This window comes from Protomyctophum bolini (genome assembly GCF_963924005.1).
Source record: "Protomyctophum bolini genome assembly, chromosome: 12".
Taxonomy (NCBI): Eukaryota; Metazoa; Chordata; class Actinopteri; order Myctophiformes; family Myctophidae; genus Protomyctophum; species Protomyctophum bolini.
The window spans coordinates 30,134,619-30,151,924 of NC_137873.1; the positions used below are offsets into that span (position 1 = coordinate 30,134,619).

Sequence of the window (17,306 nt, forward strand, 5' to 3'; positions counted from 1 at the left end):
AGAGGAGACTTTCGTTCGCACGGGGGGGGACGTGGAACATGATGCGGCGATCGCGCTCCTGTCACGTCCGGCACTCATCAAGACCGGGGAGCTTTGAAAAAGGAAGGAATCCTTAGAAAAGACACTCCAATTAACCCATTTCCAACCTGAGGACGCATCTGTGTCGCCTTATACAGTAGCCTTTAACTACATTAACCATTATTTCACTGGAAACTTTATAGCGGTTGAAAAGCTCATAGCGCGACACTGAGTGAGCTTGTGAATCTGCTATTTTTGAAAAATCGTGAAAATGTGGCGCAGATCTTTGAATATATATTCTTTCACAGTGAACGTTTTAACTCAAATGTTTGCTCCTGGGGATCCCTGGAACAGCATACGTATATGCTGTATCATTCTGGGGGTCCTTGACATGAAATAGTTTGAGAACCCACCGATATAGAAACCAAGGAATGATAATTCAAGCGGTGGATGGAATTTTAAATAAAAGGGAAAAAGAAAAAGACACTCACTCACTCAGCTCAAAAGCAACAAGGGAATCTCATGCTCAAAATGTCAGCTGCACTGTTGTACAAATTCAGTGGCATTGTCTTTGTCTTAGGAGGAAACCGGAGTCATTGGGAGAGAATCCTCCAATCGCACGCCACGGGTATACGAGTATATCTCTCGCGGAGGAATGATGAGCTGGACTTATGTGCCTCGATCCTCGTAAATGAACTGCAGACACATAAATGTCAGATTTAAGCCGTGGCTAATACTGTGCGCAACCATCAGTTAATGAATCTGGATAATTAATCCAGCCTGTAGTAACATCGTCAGTGGCTCCGTTTCTCCCATGGTACAACAAGCTACCGTCTCAGAAGTCAATGCAAAAAAAAAGAAAGAAAGAAAATACAAAAACAAAACAAACAATAAAAACAAAAACGAACCAAACTTTATGAACTGGTTTCACATCGTACAGTAGAGTGCAGAAACCCAGGAAGTATTTTTCTCTCTCACACACACACACACACACACACACACACACACACACACACACACACACACACACACACACACACACACACACACACACACACACACACACACACACACACACAACACAGGGGAGCGGAGATAGAGAGAGAGAGAGAGAGAGACAGAGGCTGTTTTTAAAATGAGAGCACAGTGCATCTTATTTGGGCGGGAGGATAGTGTGAAGCTCCATCTCTATAGCTGGCTGCTCGGAGGGTGGGCTGTGGGAGGCGGGGTCAGGAGGCGCAGCGCACAGCTAGCCCTGTTAGCACAAACACTGAACTGTTTGCCCTGACCATCAGCACCTCATGAAATATCTAGACTGTACTCCATCTTTTAATGGGGTGAGTGAGGGGAAGGCACAGGGAGGGAGGGAGGGGGAGCTGTGTGTGTGTGTGTGTGTGTGTGTGTGTGTGTGTGTGTGTGTGTGTGTGTGTGTGTGTGTTTGTGTGTGTGTGTGTGTGTGTGGGAGGAGGGGTTTGTTCTCTGGAGAGCTTGAATGGAGTGGTGGTCTACGCATCGCAGTGCTTAGTTTGTCTGTCTCTGAACGAAAGAAGGAAATGCAGGGAAGGCGGAGAGAGAGAGAGAGAGATAGAGAGAGAGAGAGAGAGAGAGAGAGAGAGAAAGACAGAGATAGAAAAAAGGGGACGAGAGAGACTATTTTTCTATTCTCCTTTGGACTCCAGATTCTGGGGCACACACACCGGCCCAGGAGTCAGTCAATCTAGGCTGGTCCGAGGGGGGGGGGCAGCCGGGCAGGGGGTCCTAGGAGGGCTGATTAGACGGATGCTCTCCCATCATCCATTTCGACAGGCTGGCGAAAATTGGCTAGCCCCTCACAGGGTAGAGTTCATGTGGGTGGGGAGGGGAGGGAGTGGAGGGAGTAGGGGTGGTGGTGGTGGTGGTGGTGGTGGGGGGGTGGTAGCGATGGGAGGATGGGGTGTGAAGGGGTGCGCTTGGATACCTGTCACAGCCTTTGGTCTGTTTCAGGATCTCAGCGGAAAATTAATAAAATATTGTTCCTGCTTCCCTTTACCTGCCGTGGCAGCTCTCTCTCCCCCTCCTCCCCCCCCCCCTCTCTCTCCCCCCTCTCTCTCCCCCCCCCCCCCCCCCCCCCCTCTCTCTCTCTCCCCCCCCCCCCCCTCCCTCCCTCCCTCCGCCGGTTCCTTCTCCCCAGCTTGCACTGGCCCTTTGACCCCTCCGACTACTGTGAGAGATGAGGAACCCAGGTAGCCACGTGTGAGTGTCAGGGAGAAATGGGGAGAAGAAACTCCAAAACTCAAGAGCTGCTATAGAGGGAGGGGGGGGGGGGGGCATGCACTCTCCTGGAGAAGACAGCTCCACTTCAGACAGACTGACAAACGGCGGCGTGTGTCTGTCAGCGAGACAGTTTGAAGTGTGATGCGCTGGAAAGACAGCCGAGCGCAAACAAACAAACAAACAAGCTATACACGATAAATATTATAAATAAATGAGAGATAAAACAAATTAAACAGGAGGACTCGATCCCAGCTATAGAGTAAGCGTGTGTGTTAGTTCCCACCCGGGACTGCCTTTAGACTAGAGCAAGGCACAGGTTGAGCATAATGATGGTCTTATCCCCCCATGCTCCATCCAACCTGGGCTCCATGGGATGACTTTCACCAACAAGTACAGGTGAAGCATTTCACTGTAGATGTACAGTACAGGTGAAGCATTTCACTGTAGATGTACAGTACAGGTGAAGCATTCGTAGACGATTCAGATTCACGATGAGCCCTGATTTATACTTGAGTGTGTTAATGCACAGAGCATGTATAGCTTGGCTTGTAGAGCTTGTAGATTGTCTATTTTAGGTGTACCAATAAATCACTCTTAGGGAATACAGGGTTATGAAATAAAACACACACATACTGTAGCTAACGTCACTCTAAGTAATCAACTAACATCTGTACAATTACAATATGGAGTGTATTAACTCTGCGCTGGAAGGCCTGTTTTTGGAGTCAAAATCAAAATGTTATTAGGCTATTTGTATTTTCGGAAAAACATACTTTTTGACACTATACTCCTCCAGAATCAGTCCATCCCTGGAGTCATCTGATCTTAACGAGTGCTGGAAGTGACAGGAGCACGGTCGCATCATGTTCCACATCCCCGTCATCTGATAAACATGCATCATGCTGATCTTTCATATTCCATTTCAATTGGCTATAATTGGCTTCCATTAAGTGTCCGGGTAGCTCAGTAGCTCACCATCAAGGTCATGGTCAACTCAGCATTATGAGGAGCACGGCTTGATGTCGTGCGGAAAGTACAGGAACCCGATGGTATAGGTGTGGTGCTCCACCTCAGCAGTCCATCTCCCAGAGGTCTATAGCGCAGTGAAACGGGGATAGACTCCCACACCCTGACCGATACCGACAATAAGCCTCTCTGACTTACTTACTTACTTGGCTTCCAAAGTTGGCCGAAGGGGCCTATTTCACAAAGAATGACAAAAAAACAACTCAAAACGCATTGTCCTATCAATCCCAAATTAGAATCATAATGTCGAGGGGCCACTTCTGCCCACAGAGGGCACGAGAAATGGCAAGAGTCTGTCGTAGAAAACACTATTCTCCCCAGCGCAGCTTCCTCCTCGGATCCTGACAGCTGCGACCCACGACTTTACACAGCTCTGGGTTTTAGGCAACCCAGCCTGGTAGAATAATGCGCTCTCGGAATAGCACTACTTGGAATGTACAGTATAATCTTTGCAAACATCTGAATGTGTGTGGTTGGACCTACGTGTGTGACTGACTGTGTAGAGTAAGCGTGTGTGTTATAGTTTCACCGGGACTGCCTAGTTTAGAGCATGGCACAGGTTAAGCATAATGATCATCTTCTTATCCCCAAGCTCGAGCCTGCTCTCCTTTCATAACACCCTGTTTCACAACAAAGTGCCATGGGTCTTTAATGTTCTGCTCTTGTCTCTTCACAGAGAAGTGTAAAACAAAATAATCATGCATGAAACGGCACCTCGGGGAGGTTGGAGAGATCACTTCATTCCCCCGAAAAATGTCAGACAGACAAAAAGCTAAAACAAAAAGTAGGAAAACATCCCCAGGTTATTTGAGATTGTTTACAGGTATCTCTGTAACAACGCTGGCTGTATACAGAGAACACTCGTACCGATGAGAGACGGAAAATGAGATAAACAGAAGGCCTTGGCACGGACGAGATCGAGACTCGACGTTGGCAGTTTGGAGGATAACCCATTCTGGGCGGGAACCCCTGTTGGTGTTTTAAGCATTCTGTTCTACTTTAGCTATTGAAAAATAGCAGATCTACAAGCTAGATCTTGGTGGCGCGCTACGAGCTTGTAGGTCTGCTATTTTAGAAAAATCGTGAAAAAGGGTCTGCAAATCTTTGAATATATATTTCAGAGCGAACATTTTTACTAAAATATTGGCTTCTGGGGGGGTTCCTGAAACTACATATTTTGAGATGGGGGTCCGTGGCCCAGTAGAGATAATTCTGGGGGTCCTTGACGTGAAAAAGGTGGAGCACCACTGACATGGAAACATAGGTTTTTCAGAAAAATTTTAGGAGTTAGAAGCCTTTTTTTTAATCGACCTCAGTCCAAAATGGGATAAACATGGCTTGCTAATAGCTTTCTCCATGGTGGAGCTGTATATGTTCGTTGGTTGGTTCAGGACTTGTTTTATTCATGGTAGTGATGCTCAAATGACCGGTGGATAATGATCACATTCACCTTCCTCCTGGCAGGCCGGCGTGTTTACAAGCTGAATCTCAATATGAAAATCTCTCGCCGATCAATGGGCAGCTAAAGCCCTGGACGCTGCCTCTGCTCTCCGCCTAGGTGCTAATAATAACACCGTGTTGCTCAGCGGTGTTGGAAGAAGTACTCGGGATGTCAAAAGTAAAAACCGGCAATGCCGCAATATAAAAACATTACTTTGCTACAAAGGTAAAGTTCACGACTTCCTGTATGTACATTTCACCTGAGTTAAAAGTACAAAAGTATCAAGTACCAAAAATAGCTGATCTACAAGCTCACAACGCGCCTCATCACGAAGCTTGTGGATCGGCTATTTTCAAATAGCGTGAGTATAAAATATCGGGGTTAAAGTGGTTAAAGCATGCTTTATAATCTAAATCAGAATCTGCAAAGTAACTAGTACGTTTTCAAAGAATTATAGTGGAGTAAAAAGTGCAACATTTACCTCTGAGATGCAGCCGAATAGGAGTTTAAAGTATAAGAAAAAGGAAATACTCAAAGTCAATGTACCTCAAAGTTGTGCTTATAAGTACTTGAGTAAATGTACTTCGGCACTTTCCATCAGTGGTGTTGCGAATCCAAGTTTCAGATAGTTTCACTCAGAGTCGTATAATGGTCAGTCACTGGCTTCGCTCGGCGCACACAAACATTAATAATTTCAGTGATTGGATTGCACAAGGTGCTTATACCACTCACATTTTAATGTCCCACAGTTACAAGGCAACACAAAAGGACCCCGTAATGTGAGAAAAGCCATGTGTAAGGTAGAGAGAATCCCCCAAACACAACAGTGCTGCTTGAAAACACCACCAGTCTGAAATAATATAATAAGGTCTGTTTCTTTTTTTTCCCCAGGCTCTCCAAGGACCGGAGAAAGAGATTGCTGGAAAATGGATTATCTCTCTAACATTGCGAGTTCATAAGTCCAACTGCTAACTTTGTTGAAGGGCAGATATGGCCTCCCTCCCGGAGGGACAGAGCTCACATTTAGCCATGAGGCCTCCTCTGTGATTAGAGTACGAGATGCAGCCATATTGACTCAACTGTGTTTTTTTTTCCCTTTTGCCTCCGTCCGTATACTGTATGTAATTACCCCTTCAAAAACGAGCATCCCGCTAATCCCCTAATTCCAGATATTTTAGTGCTCCGCTGGTCTAATAAGCAAATCAAATCATATCATATCTGCAACATCACAAATGAGTTTTGGAAAAACTGGACTGAAATAATTCCTTCTGTGAGTCTCCCGTTCCCAAACGGGATTGATAGGAGGAGGAGGGCACCGTCAAATGTGTGGTTTGTTGGCCTGGGCCGTGGCTCAGCGGTCCAGGCACCTTGGCTGGTAATCCAGTTCTGGCAGTGTGACGCGGGTTCGACTGCCTTTACTGCATGTCACCCCCCCCCCATCTCTCTCCCCATTTCCTGTCAGCCTACTGTCAATCCCTTTATAAAAATAAGGTGAAAGCAAAAAAAAACAAGAAAAATAAAAAAACATTAAAAGTGTGGTTTGCTGCATGTGGTTTGTTGAGAGGTCACGTGTGAACAAGCTGTCCCCCACTCGCTGTTGGAACCTATTTACACCCTGTTGTCCCCCCCATCCCCCCCTATGACCCCCCTCAGGCTCACCTGTAGCTCTGTCTGGAAAAAGAACTTCTGCGGGCACGGTGAGCAGTCGTAGATCTTGTCCTCCTGGCCGTGGGCAGAGAAGATGTGTTGCTGGAGCTTGCTGGCCTGGACAAACACTGCTCATACACACACACACACGCACACGCACACGCACGAGACCACACAAACACAAGAGAGAGACATGGGGATTGTTACCGTATAGGTCTGAATAATAATCATCGCATTATGCTTGGACTCGTGGAATGCTCCCTGCTGTTGTGGTTATTAAAATAGACCGTGATCTGGCGACTCGTATTAACGGAATAAAGGCAAAAACCCTAATTGCAATTGCCGTTTGCCTTGTCAAATGGCAAGGAAAATGACTTAATTAGGAACAAATGAATGTTGCTATTAACAATAAAAACATCATTATAATTGGGGGGAAAAAAAGGAAAGAAAGGCAGAACTTGTATATCGGCCGTGCCACTGGAGTGGTCATATTGCGTGGCACTAACACAGCTAGCTGAATGCATAATGTTTTGGGAATAATGATGTTCCTTATTTAGCACTACTGCTGGGACAACAAGCCAGAAAATAAACAAACCACAAAAAAATTGGCATGGCTTCAAGTGCAAAACATGGCCTCCATTAGTCTACGTCGCTAATTATATTGACAATATAAATATTCATGCTGTTGCACTACTTATTTATGCAGACTCAGACTACATTCACTATCACATAAACACACACAACTCGACGCTGGCACTTAAAAACATATACCATACATTTGTGATTTAATTAAGCCAAGGTCCACACTACTGGAAAGCTAGGGGGATGCGAGGGCGTCTGTTTTAAGTGTACGTGTGTGTGTGTGTGTGTATGTGTGTGTGTGTGTGTGTGTGTGTGTGTGTGTGTGTGTGTGTGTGTGTCTCTCTCCAAGTTCTCTGAGGAGCACTTCAAACGTGCCGTTTGTTATCCCCGGACCCTTGTGCTTTAAAGGACGGCTGTCTAATCTCAAAGGTCTGGATGCTCTGGAAAAGTTAGCGTGTGGGGGCTTCATTTGAATTTCTTACAGCTCAAAATAACTTTTCTTCTAATGTGTGCACCACAGGGCCATTGGGAGAGCAGGGGGAAAAAACGCAAAAGGTGAGGTTGTCTGTTGGCAGGGAGCACTTTGAGGGTCCCTGCTGCAACGCCACACCGACTGCGCCCCTCAAGGGGCCCCCCAGTCACATTAACGTGTCCCAATTTGGGTACACCTGAGGGTGCTGATATTAATTATTGTGGTCGTGGTATACGCGCGAGACTCACTGCCGCCTTGGCAAAATGGATGCCTGCCACACTGTGATCTGGGAAATGAAAGTTTAGATCACCAGCAGTGGAACTATGCCGGCTGACTGCTAATTCCTCTGTGTACGCCTGTCTCTGTTAAACAGAAAGGACTAAACAGCTATATAATACTGTGGCACACTGGGCATTAGTGTAACATTTTGGACGGAGAGAAACACATCGGTAGATACAGTAGTACGACACTTTACTCACACGGTTAGGATTATATGAAAAAACATGCAACGTTTGCAACAGTTTCTGGTATGCAAGCATGAGGATCCATTCCACTATTTATAACGTTGTCCATCCAACACTTTAGTCCTTAACAGTATATCTTGAAAACTAGAGGCTGGATTGCCATGGAATTTAATCTGTGCCTACTTTTTCCTGAGATGATAAACCCCTATTGATTTTGGTGACCGCTCTGGTCTAGTGCTACCATTAGGTCAAATTCCACACAAGATATCTCCTAATCTAAGGGGGTTGGGTTTGCCTTGAAAATCGCTGATCACATGCATGCTTCCTAGTGGATGAACCCTAACCATTTGAGCATCCTCATTACCTTTCCTCTACTGCCACTCTTTTTTTTTATAATATTTGTTTTATTCGGAAAGTGCAGTATAATTGTACATATAGCATTTCTACAAACGATATAAGAGCAGTTCCCAAGATTTTCTTCTTTTCTTTTTTTTCCCCACCCCTCTTCCCTCCCTCATCCCCCCTCCATGTGGCAACATCTCCAATGTCTCTGTATAGTATAGTCCTTTTTCCTATATAAGACATCGAGTCCACACTCAAACAGAGACAGGCACGTCAGTAATACTTCAGGTGGTACATTTCAGGAGGACAAAGAAAAAAGAAAGAGTGGGCGGAAAAAGACATAAGAAACAAAAAACAACAACTAAAGTATATACATTTATGCTGAGGGGGACAAAAACAATATAGCTTTGGTCTTCGACCACGAGAGGAGGAGAGGTGTCTTATACATTTTATATTTATACAATCAAACAGCAGGCAATGAACCAGTGAGATTACACGAAGTCCGCTCTCAGGGGGGCAATATGCACAATCCAGTTGTTCCAAATTTGGTAGAAATTGTCTAATCTAGTTCTTAACATGTATGTTAATTTTTCCATTTTGAAGATGTCTAGGACTATTCCATGCCAATCGTCCATTGTGGGTGTGATTGGGGATAGCCATCTTCTTGTTATTGACTTTTTGCTGGCTGCCAAGAGAATCTGCAGTAGCTTTGTGTATCTCGACTGGTTAAGACATTCAATGTGGCCCAGGTACATGGTTGTGAAGTTGAAAGGTATTGGAGTATTAAATACTGAGCACAGTGATTTGTGAATATTGTTCCAAAACACCCCCAATTTGGGGCACCCCCAGAAAATGTGGAAGTGGTTGGCTTTCTTTGCCCCACACTGCCTCCAGCACAGCCTATCGTCCCCTTTGTATTTTTCCTGGTATGGGGTCTTAAAATATCTAATAATATTTTTCCAACAGTGCTCTCTCCAGTCCATAGAACAAGTTGAGGTAGACTGGAACTCCCAGATCCCTCCCCATACTTCCTCTGAGAGTTCAACTCCTGCGTCCCTCTCCCATCTCTCTTTGATGTACAACGTGCTTTCATTCTTAGCATCTGAAATGGCGCCATATAACTCAGAGATGGACTTACTTGGCTCCACTGTGAGAGCTGACTTTAATATGAAAAAGAATTCTGATTCAACTGCAGAAAACTCTTTGAATTTGCATTCTTGATTGATATAGTGCCGCACCTGGAGGTATCTGTAAAAGTCAGCCTGTTCCAGATCATGTTTGACTTGTATTGATCTGAAACTATCAATTTCAGTTCTTTGCATAAATGACATGTAAGTTGTGATTCCTTTCTCTATCCATGACTTAAATCTAATGTCGCCTCTATTTGGGACAAAGTCTGTGTCGAAGGCACACCATCTGAAAAGTTTCAACATTTTTTTTAAACCACATGACCTCACAACCTTTTGCCACACATTTAACGTATGGTTTATCCATGGGTTATTGATCCTCTCTAATCGGTCCGCCAAACCCCTGTCCCCTATTGCAGCCTGCAGAGGGAAGTCAGCAACTAGACCAAGCTCCAACTCCTTCCATCTCGCTTTATACCCCCTGTTACTCCAGTATAACAGAGGAGTTATCTGGGCTGCATAATAGTAATTTCTTAAACAGGGAAGAGCCATGCCCCCTTTGTCCTTTCTCAGTTGTAGGGTGCTATATTTAATTCTTGGTTTCTTCCCTTGCCAAATGAACCTAGAAATCCATTTGTCCCATTCTCTGAATTGTTTATCGTCCACTTCTACTGGGAGATTTCTAAAGATGTAAAGTAAGCGGGGAAGAATGTTCATCTTGACTGAACTCTACTGCCACTCTAAGGCCAAGTTGTCAAACTAGTTGTAAATAATTCTTTATCTCCACTAGTGAGAGCACAGAGGTCTAAGGATGGCTCAACTTATGTAAATTAGATAGCATGTAGACATAGCACTCTCAGATACTCCACTGTTAGCTTACGTATGATTCATGAAGACTATTTTTATGTACCGTATTTAATGTATTAGCATGTTTTGTTCTTGCTTACTGTAAGTGGCTCTTATTGAGAGCGTCTGCTAAATGCCTAAATTGTAAATTGTTCTGATTTGGGATGTGAGAAACAACATGGCCTCTAGGGGCCGCTAATGGGGCATTTCAATTCTTAGTCTGGGAAATGACAAAATCTTTGTTTTTCGGTGACACTGAAGAAAAATAAAATAAATAAATAAGAAGCATAGCAGACAATAATGTTTTGTCTGCATACAGTACACCCTACAGAAGCAGGTCATGCCAGCTGCAGGGAGCCTTCATTAAGTCTTTGGCTGGAGAAGGAAAAAGTCAATGCAGCGAAAATAAAAATGGATTTGAGACTTGGGAGGGGGCCTTTAGAATCCTGTACAATAGGCCTACAGTACACACACCACTGAGGTGTCACGGTTTGCTCTGTTCCTCGCTGTTTACACGTCCATCTGATCCAAAGCTAACAAGAGGAATGTTGCATCAGCTATAAGCATCTGTGGCTACCATTCATAGCTCAGCATTCATTCATTCTGTACGCATATTAAGTGGACACAATGGCTGCTGAAAGCCTAGTGGGCAAAGTGCCAGGGCCTAAAATGCACTTGCCTTACAGCAGCACAATTCCTGAATATAGTTAGAGCCATTAATAGTCATAGAGGGTGGAAGTCATGGGGGTAATATAAAACCTCTGATGAAAAAAATATAGATAAAAAAAATTCAACTACATCTTATTAGGCCTAATGTAAGATGGGGTCTGGGTTATATTTAGCCATTTACAATGTAAAGTGCACATACTATACAATATACTATCCATTAAGATCTGTGTAAACGCATCTGTGTCACCTTAGCTTTGAACCACTTTAACCACAAACATGAGACGTGCCTCTTTGCAATGCCCATTCACAGGAGCTAAAGAGGTACCACCAAATCGGAAGACACGTCATTCGCATGTAAACACTGTTGCGCAAAGACCCGCCCCCGCCTGCCTCTGATTGGTCCCCCCTCCATGACGGAGGGGCGCCGTCTCTAGCTAACTTGAGACACCACCGAGCGCCCTAAGGGGCGAGCGTTGCCGCGTCGAGCGTTGTGAGGTTCGCAACACCGAGCGATATGTCCCACCACAGACTGTCCACCTCGGAGGACAGACAGCGATATGTCCCACCACAGACTGTCCACCTCGGAGGACAGACAGCGATATGTCCCACCACAGACTGTCCACCTCGGAGGACAGACAGCGATATGTCCCACCACAGACTGTCCACCTCGGAGGACAGACAGCGATATGTCCCACCACAGACTGTCCACCTCGGAGGACAGACGCGATATGTCCCACCACAGACTGTCCACCTCGGAGGACAGACAGCGATATGTCCCACCACAGACTGTACACCTCGGAGGACAGACAGCGATATGTCCCACCACAGACTGTCCACCTCGGAGGACAGACAGCGATATGTCCCACCACAGACTGTACACCTCGGAGGACAGACAGCGATATGTCCCACCACAGACTGTACACCTCGGAGGACAGACAGTGCCACGGAGCAAAGATGGGCGGTGTCGGTAGGCCAATCAGAGCAGGCGGGGGGCGGGTCTTTGTGCAACAGTGTTACACATTCGAATGACGCAGAGAAGACGGGGGGAAGTAATAACCCAGAATCACCTCCTAACAGAATCACTGTACTGACTGGCCAGTGTGGCAATATCCCTGTTGAGACAGAGAATATGAGAGAGAGAGAGAGAGAGAGAGAGAGAGAGAGAGAGAGAGAGAGAGAGAGAGAGAAAGAGAGAGAGAGATAGAAAGAGAGATAGAGAGAGAGAGAGAGAGAGAGAGAGAGAGAGAGAAACTTTGTGGAGTTTGTTGGCTGTGGAGCCAGAGAGTGCAGCCCTGAGCCGGGGTTGGGCGTCAGGGGTGTCGGTGCTGAGGGGGCTGAGGGGCCAAGGTCTCCTCGCTGTGGGGGATATTAAGCCCTCTGATTAGATCTCAGGGGCCGTCCCGTGGCAGACGTCTCCTTTACAACAGGCCCCAGCTCATCTTTATTTTGGCAGGGCGGTACTCTCTGCAGGCTGCTGTGCTGCTGCACCAACTACTAAGCTGTTTGTGTGCAGGGAGGAGGGGACTGAACCCCCCCTCTCGTTTATTTATTTGTCAAGTAAATACTTGACAAATGATCGTTCACAATGCAGTGGGTGATACAGGCGAGTGATTTAGCGCGTGCGAGCTGATTTCAGAGAATAGCTTACAATCTTACTACAGGCATTACTTATTATTACACAGGATCAATGGATGGAATAGGAAAAGGAAAAGAAAAGGAAAAATGACATGTCAGGTAGGCAGGGGCATGCAGAGGCAACTAATTAAACACACTCCTGTGAATTTGAACGCACAGAATTCCTGTAGTTTTGTAACTTTCCATTGCATGCTGTGATATAAGTGAAAGAAAAAACCCACGCACGCACGCACGCACGCACACGCACATCCACCCACCACCCACATGACTTTCATCAGGCACACTTTATATTTCTGTTTTGTTTGTCTTAAGCACATATTCCCAATCACAATTTCCACACCAGGCCTCCTCGGCACTGCAGCTGTATAGTTCCTAAGGGTGTGAGGCAGACACGTCTAGCTGGAGGCTCCCCCACTTCTGAAACCTGTCAAATCTGTCCTGGGAGAGTCAGACGCTCTCTCTCTCTCTCTCATCATCCAGGGGGCTTATGGACCTCTCTCTCTCTCTCTCTCTCCTCCACTCCCCACTCCCATTTACCCTCCTTCCCCCCTGCGTGCTTCTCTTCTCCTCCTCCTCTTCCCGCCTTTCATCTCGTCGTATATCCACAACTTGCCAGTTGTTGAAGCCATCTTAGCTTCACCCAAGTTTACTCTCCTCCTCTCCTCTCCTCTCCTCTCCTCTCCTCTCCTGGCTGTGACTCACTCCCCCCCCCCCCCCCCCACCATTTCCCTCAGTTCGTTTGGTGTAATGATTTGTCCTGTCCTCTAACGGGATTGAGGATATAATCAGGTAAATTAACCCAGTAAGACCCGAGACCAGATTCCACTAAATGCCTTTTTAAATCCTGACTGAATGTTTCTACAGTATGCCAGTGGTGCTCAAACTCTTTCATGTCAAGGACCCTCAAAATGTATTTTGCCACGGACCCCCATCTCAAAATATTTCGTTCCAGAGACCCACCAGAAGCAAAGATTTGAGTTAAAAATGTTCACCGTGAAAGATTATATATATATTAAAAGATTCAGCTCGTAGCTGAGTAGTATGAGCCTGTAGATCTGCTATTTTTCAACAGCTATAAAGTTAAAAATGATGGTTTAAAGTGTGTAAAAGCTAAGGTGACACACCATGCGTTCCAGGATTATAGAATGACAATAACTTGTCATTCTCCAGCCTCCCACGGAGTTTGTGGTCACGGGGATAAGGGGATAAAGCTAAAAAACGTGAACATGGAGAGGGGATCATCTTAAAAAAGAAAAGGAGAAAAAAAAGCAATAGACGACCTTGCTATTCAAGTGAACCCACGCGCCTGCCCCCCCCCCCCCCCCACCCCGTCACTGCCAGCACTAAAACCCACCACCTACTTTGATCAAAGTTTCACTTTCATGTGCACATTCATTACTGCATGTCTGACTGAAACAGGGATTCCCTTTGAGTTGCCAACTCACAGACAGCGTGCCAAAGACAGGGTCGTCTGCGATGACAACTCGACCGCGCTTCGTTAACAATGGATCGTGAGGTGAAATTGTCACGTTGTGTAATAAGCAACACGGTAAATTATACACGTCAACAGGCTGAACGGAAAGCCTCATTTGTAACGAGTAACGACGACGACCAAAGTGAATCTAATTCATCACTATTGTAACACAATGCTGGTCCTGTGAAAGTGTGTGATTAGGAGTTGTAAACAGTACGGTTAGAAAGAAATATGAATATCTCTGAAGCACAGTCACCTGCTGCACAGTCACTATTTTAACTATGTCATTATAGGCAAACCTTTTCTAAATTTCTAACAAATAATGTTTTTTTCCCCTCCCAAAATAGCAGAGCTGCTTTTAAATCACCTAATTTAGTATTATATATTTACATTTCAATTCTCTAAATGAGGACTTAAGGCTCATAGAACATTTGACATCAAACACGTATTAGTATATAGTATATATATGCAAATCCCACACTACAGTTAGATAGTAGTAGTGAGTACAGTAAGTCAAATGTGTGGGAAATCAACAGACCGTTATATAAACGACGATTTTTGTTGTTGTTAAAGTCAGAGTGGACAGCTGTCAGCCAGTCTCTCTCTCAGCTGCAGGTCCCCTATGCCCCCAACAGGGGGAGGCCTTTCCGCCCTCCCGGTGGTCTGCCCCCGCCCACCTTCCATCTGCTCTACGACCAGTTGTCCTGAGGGTGCTCTCTCTCGCTCTCTCTCTCTCTCTCTGCTCTCTCTCACCATCTCCTTCTCTCTCTCTCACCATCTCCTTTCTCTCTCTCGCCCTCCTTGCATCTCTCCCTCTCTCTTATGCCGCTGTGATCGATATGGGCGCGGAGGGAGAGGGGGGGCTGGTGGTGGAGGTGTGTGGGTGGGGGCGGGTGGCCTGTCTGTCAAAGCTGGCGGTGGAAAATGAAGGCTCAGATGAAGGAGACATGCTCTGTATATTAAATGTCCAAGACCCCTGTGAGGGGAGGGGGGGGATATCAATAAGCTTCTGCTAAGGGAGAGATAAGGCCAAACGCAGCGACAAGGAGGAGAAGGGAGAGTCGATGAGGGGGGGGTTGGGGGGGTGGTTTGAGAAAGGAGAGACGCAAGAATAAACGTGGATTAGAACGAAGTAGGGTGAGCGTAGAGGTAAAAGAACGCGAGGAACGATACATCTAAATGAGAGCCAATGACGCTAATTGATGACAAGTGGAGTAGAAGCGAAGCAAACGGGTTTTGAAGAAGTGGAAGAAAAAAACCTTTCACTTCAAGCTGATCCATAAGGCATGTTACAGAACTGCTATCTGTTGGTGATTATCATATACAGTATGCATTCTGATTGGTGGTCCACACCTCTCGAAATGTATTTAGTGACTCTGTCACAGTGTACCCAAACATACAGACGCGTCGTATGTTTAATAACCGGAAACGCTTTGCCGACATGTTGTAGCCGCGCACGAGCGTCATTTCCATCCACCAGCTGTTTAAAAACCCGGATGAGACACCTGCTCTAGGCGGCATCTTGCCGCCTCTTGGCGCTAATGTTTGGGTACACTGACTGACAGCCTGTTGTGAACTAAGCCTGAGGAAGGTCGCAAGACCCGAAACGTCGCTCTTTAATAGAAAGCTCTTGAAGCAGCAAGTGGCTGTGCATGTGCGGGTCTCCCTCCTTCTCCTATGTCTACGGCCTTGTCGCAAACGCACCTGCTCTGAACAAGAACCGGGCGTTCTCTTCAGGAATACTTCAAAGCTGATCGAAATGAGCTGAAGAAGACCCGCGCAGAAAAGAGCGAGTGCACGGCGACTATAAAGAGCTGAGGAGGGAGAAAAGAGTGAAGAGCCCAAGTTAACGACTTTGCAGATTTCATTATAGAGATAGTTAACCCTGTTGACACTGAAGGAGGCCGCTATCCTCTCAGGAGGACTGTGGAACCTTCCACCTCCACCAACACAGAGACAGATGAGATCATTACAGCTATCAGCACCACCGCCATCCACAATTAGCACATCTCTCCCTTTCTCTCTCTGCCTCCTCCTTCTCTCCTCTCCTCCCTCCTCCACTCCGCTCACACCGTCTGCCCCCCCACGCTCTCTCTCTCTCTCTCTCTCCCCCTCTCGACTCATGAGTCATGACACCTCTTGGCGTCTTGACGATTTGGAGGCAATTTGACTAAATAAAAAGCCACGCGCATCAGCAAACTGCTGAAGTTTTTGGTCGGTCCACTTTCTTGACCTTATCCCAACTCGTTTAGAAGCTAGTTACCTTTTTGCACGCGCGCACGCACACACGACACATCATAACTCATGGACACAGATGCACATGTGTGTATGCTGTACACGCAAACGTACGTGCGTGCGTGCGTGCACACACACACACACACACACACACACACACACAAACAAACACATAGTACACACAGAGTACACACAGAGTACACACACACACACACACACACACACACGTCACACACACAGAGTACACACGTCACACACACAGAGTACACACGTCACACACACAGAGTACACACCTGTGAAGCAGACAGGACACTTGAAGGTCCCGCCCATGCCCTCAAAGCTGTGCTCAATCAGGTGGCATTGGAGTTTGGCCGGGGAGTCAAAGGACTGACTGCAGAGCTTGCATTCATGGTTCAGGCCTTCTTCTGTGAAGAAAAGACACAAAAGAGAATGGAATAAGAGGTGGAATAATCGGAGCACAAAGTGTCAAAGAAAGGAGCAAGCCGTCTCTACAGTATGCCTCGCTTTCATCTTTCCTTCTCCATGAGAGATTTACCTCACTCATGTTTTATGCCTGTCACTTCCGCAGACAAAATAAATGATCAAATTAAAATATATACCACGTGATATTTTCCCCATCAAGTGTAAATTGGATGAGCAGCGGGTGTTCTAATTGCTCATTACTTAATGAAAATAATTTAGTAGCTTGATTTACGTAGCTATACACTTTCAGATTTGGACAAAATTATATAAATAAAGGGAACAAAACATTAATATAAGATGAGTAGATGACATAACATAAAGTTAACCTAACATAAAGTTAGGTTATTATGTGCCCATAAAGTGTGAGTTTTTGTACATTAAATATACGACCGACAGACAGACAAACAAACATACAGTACATACATAGATACTAGATACACATATATACACAGACAGGCAGACAAACATGAATGTACACTAAAACAAATCAAAACCAAAATATTTTTTCCTGCTCCACATTCACCCTGTATTGCCATGGCAACACACTGGTCGGGTTTGTCAGTACAGTGCAGCCCTTCCTTACAAACAGCAC

The 17,306-nt window shown here is 45.7% G+C and overlaps 1 protein-coding gene across 6 annotated transcripts in view; it reads right to left on the minus strand.

Annotated features, from left to right (window-relative positions):
* znf521 (zinc finger protein 521) overlaps positions 1-17,306 on the minus strand; it is a 140,975-nt gene that overhangs the window by 13,316 nt on the left and 110,353 nt on the right. For all 6 annotated transcript variants that reach the window (XM_080778641.1, XM_080778640.1, XM_080778639.1 and 3 more), the window contains 2 exons: positions 16,525-16,656; positions 6,398-6,513 (listed from right to left, as the gene is read on the minus strand). In XM_080778641.1, coding sequence (XP_080634767.1) covers positions 6,398-6,513; positions 16,525-16,656 — 248 coding nt within the window. The remainder of the gene's footprint in view (positions 1-6,397; positions 6,514-16,524; positions 16,657-17,306) is intronic.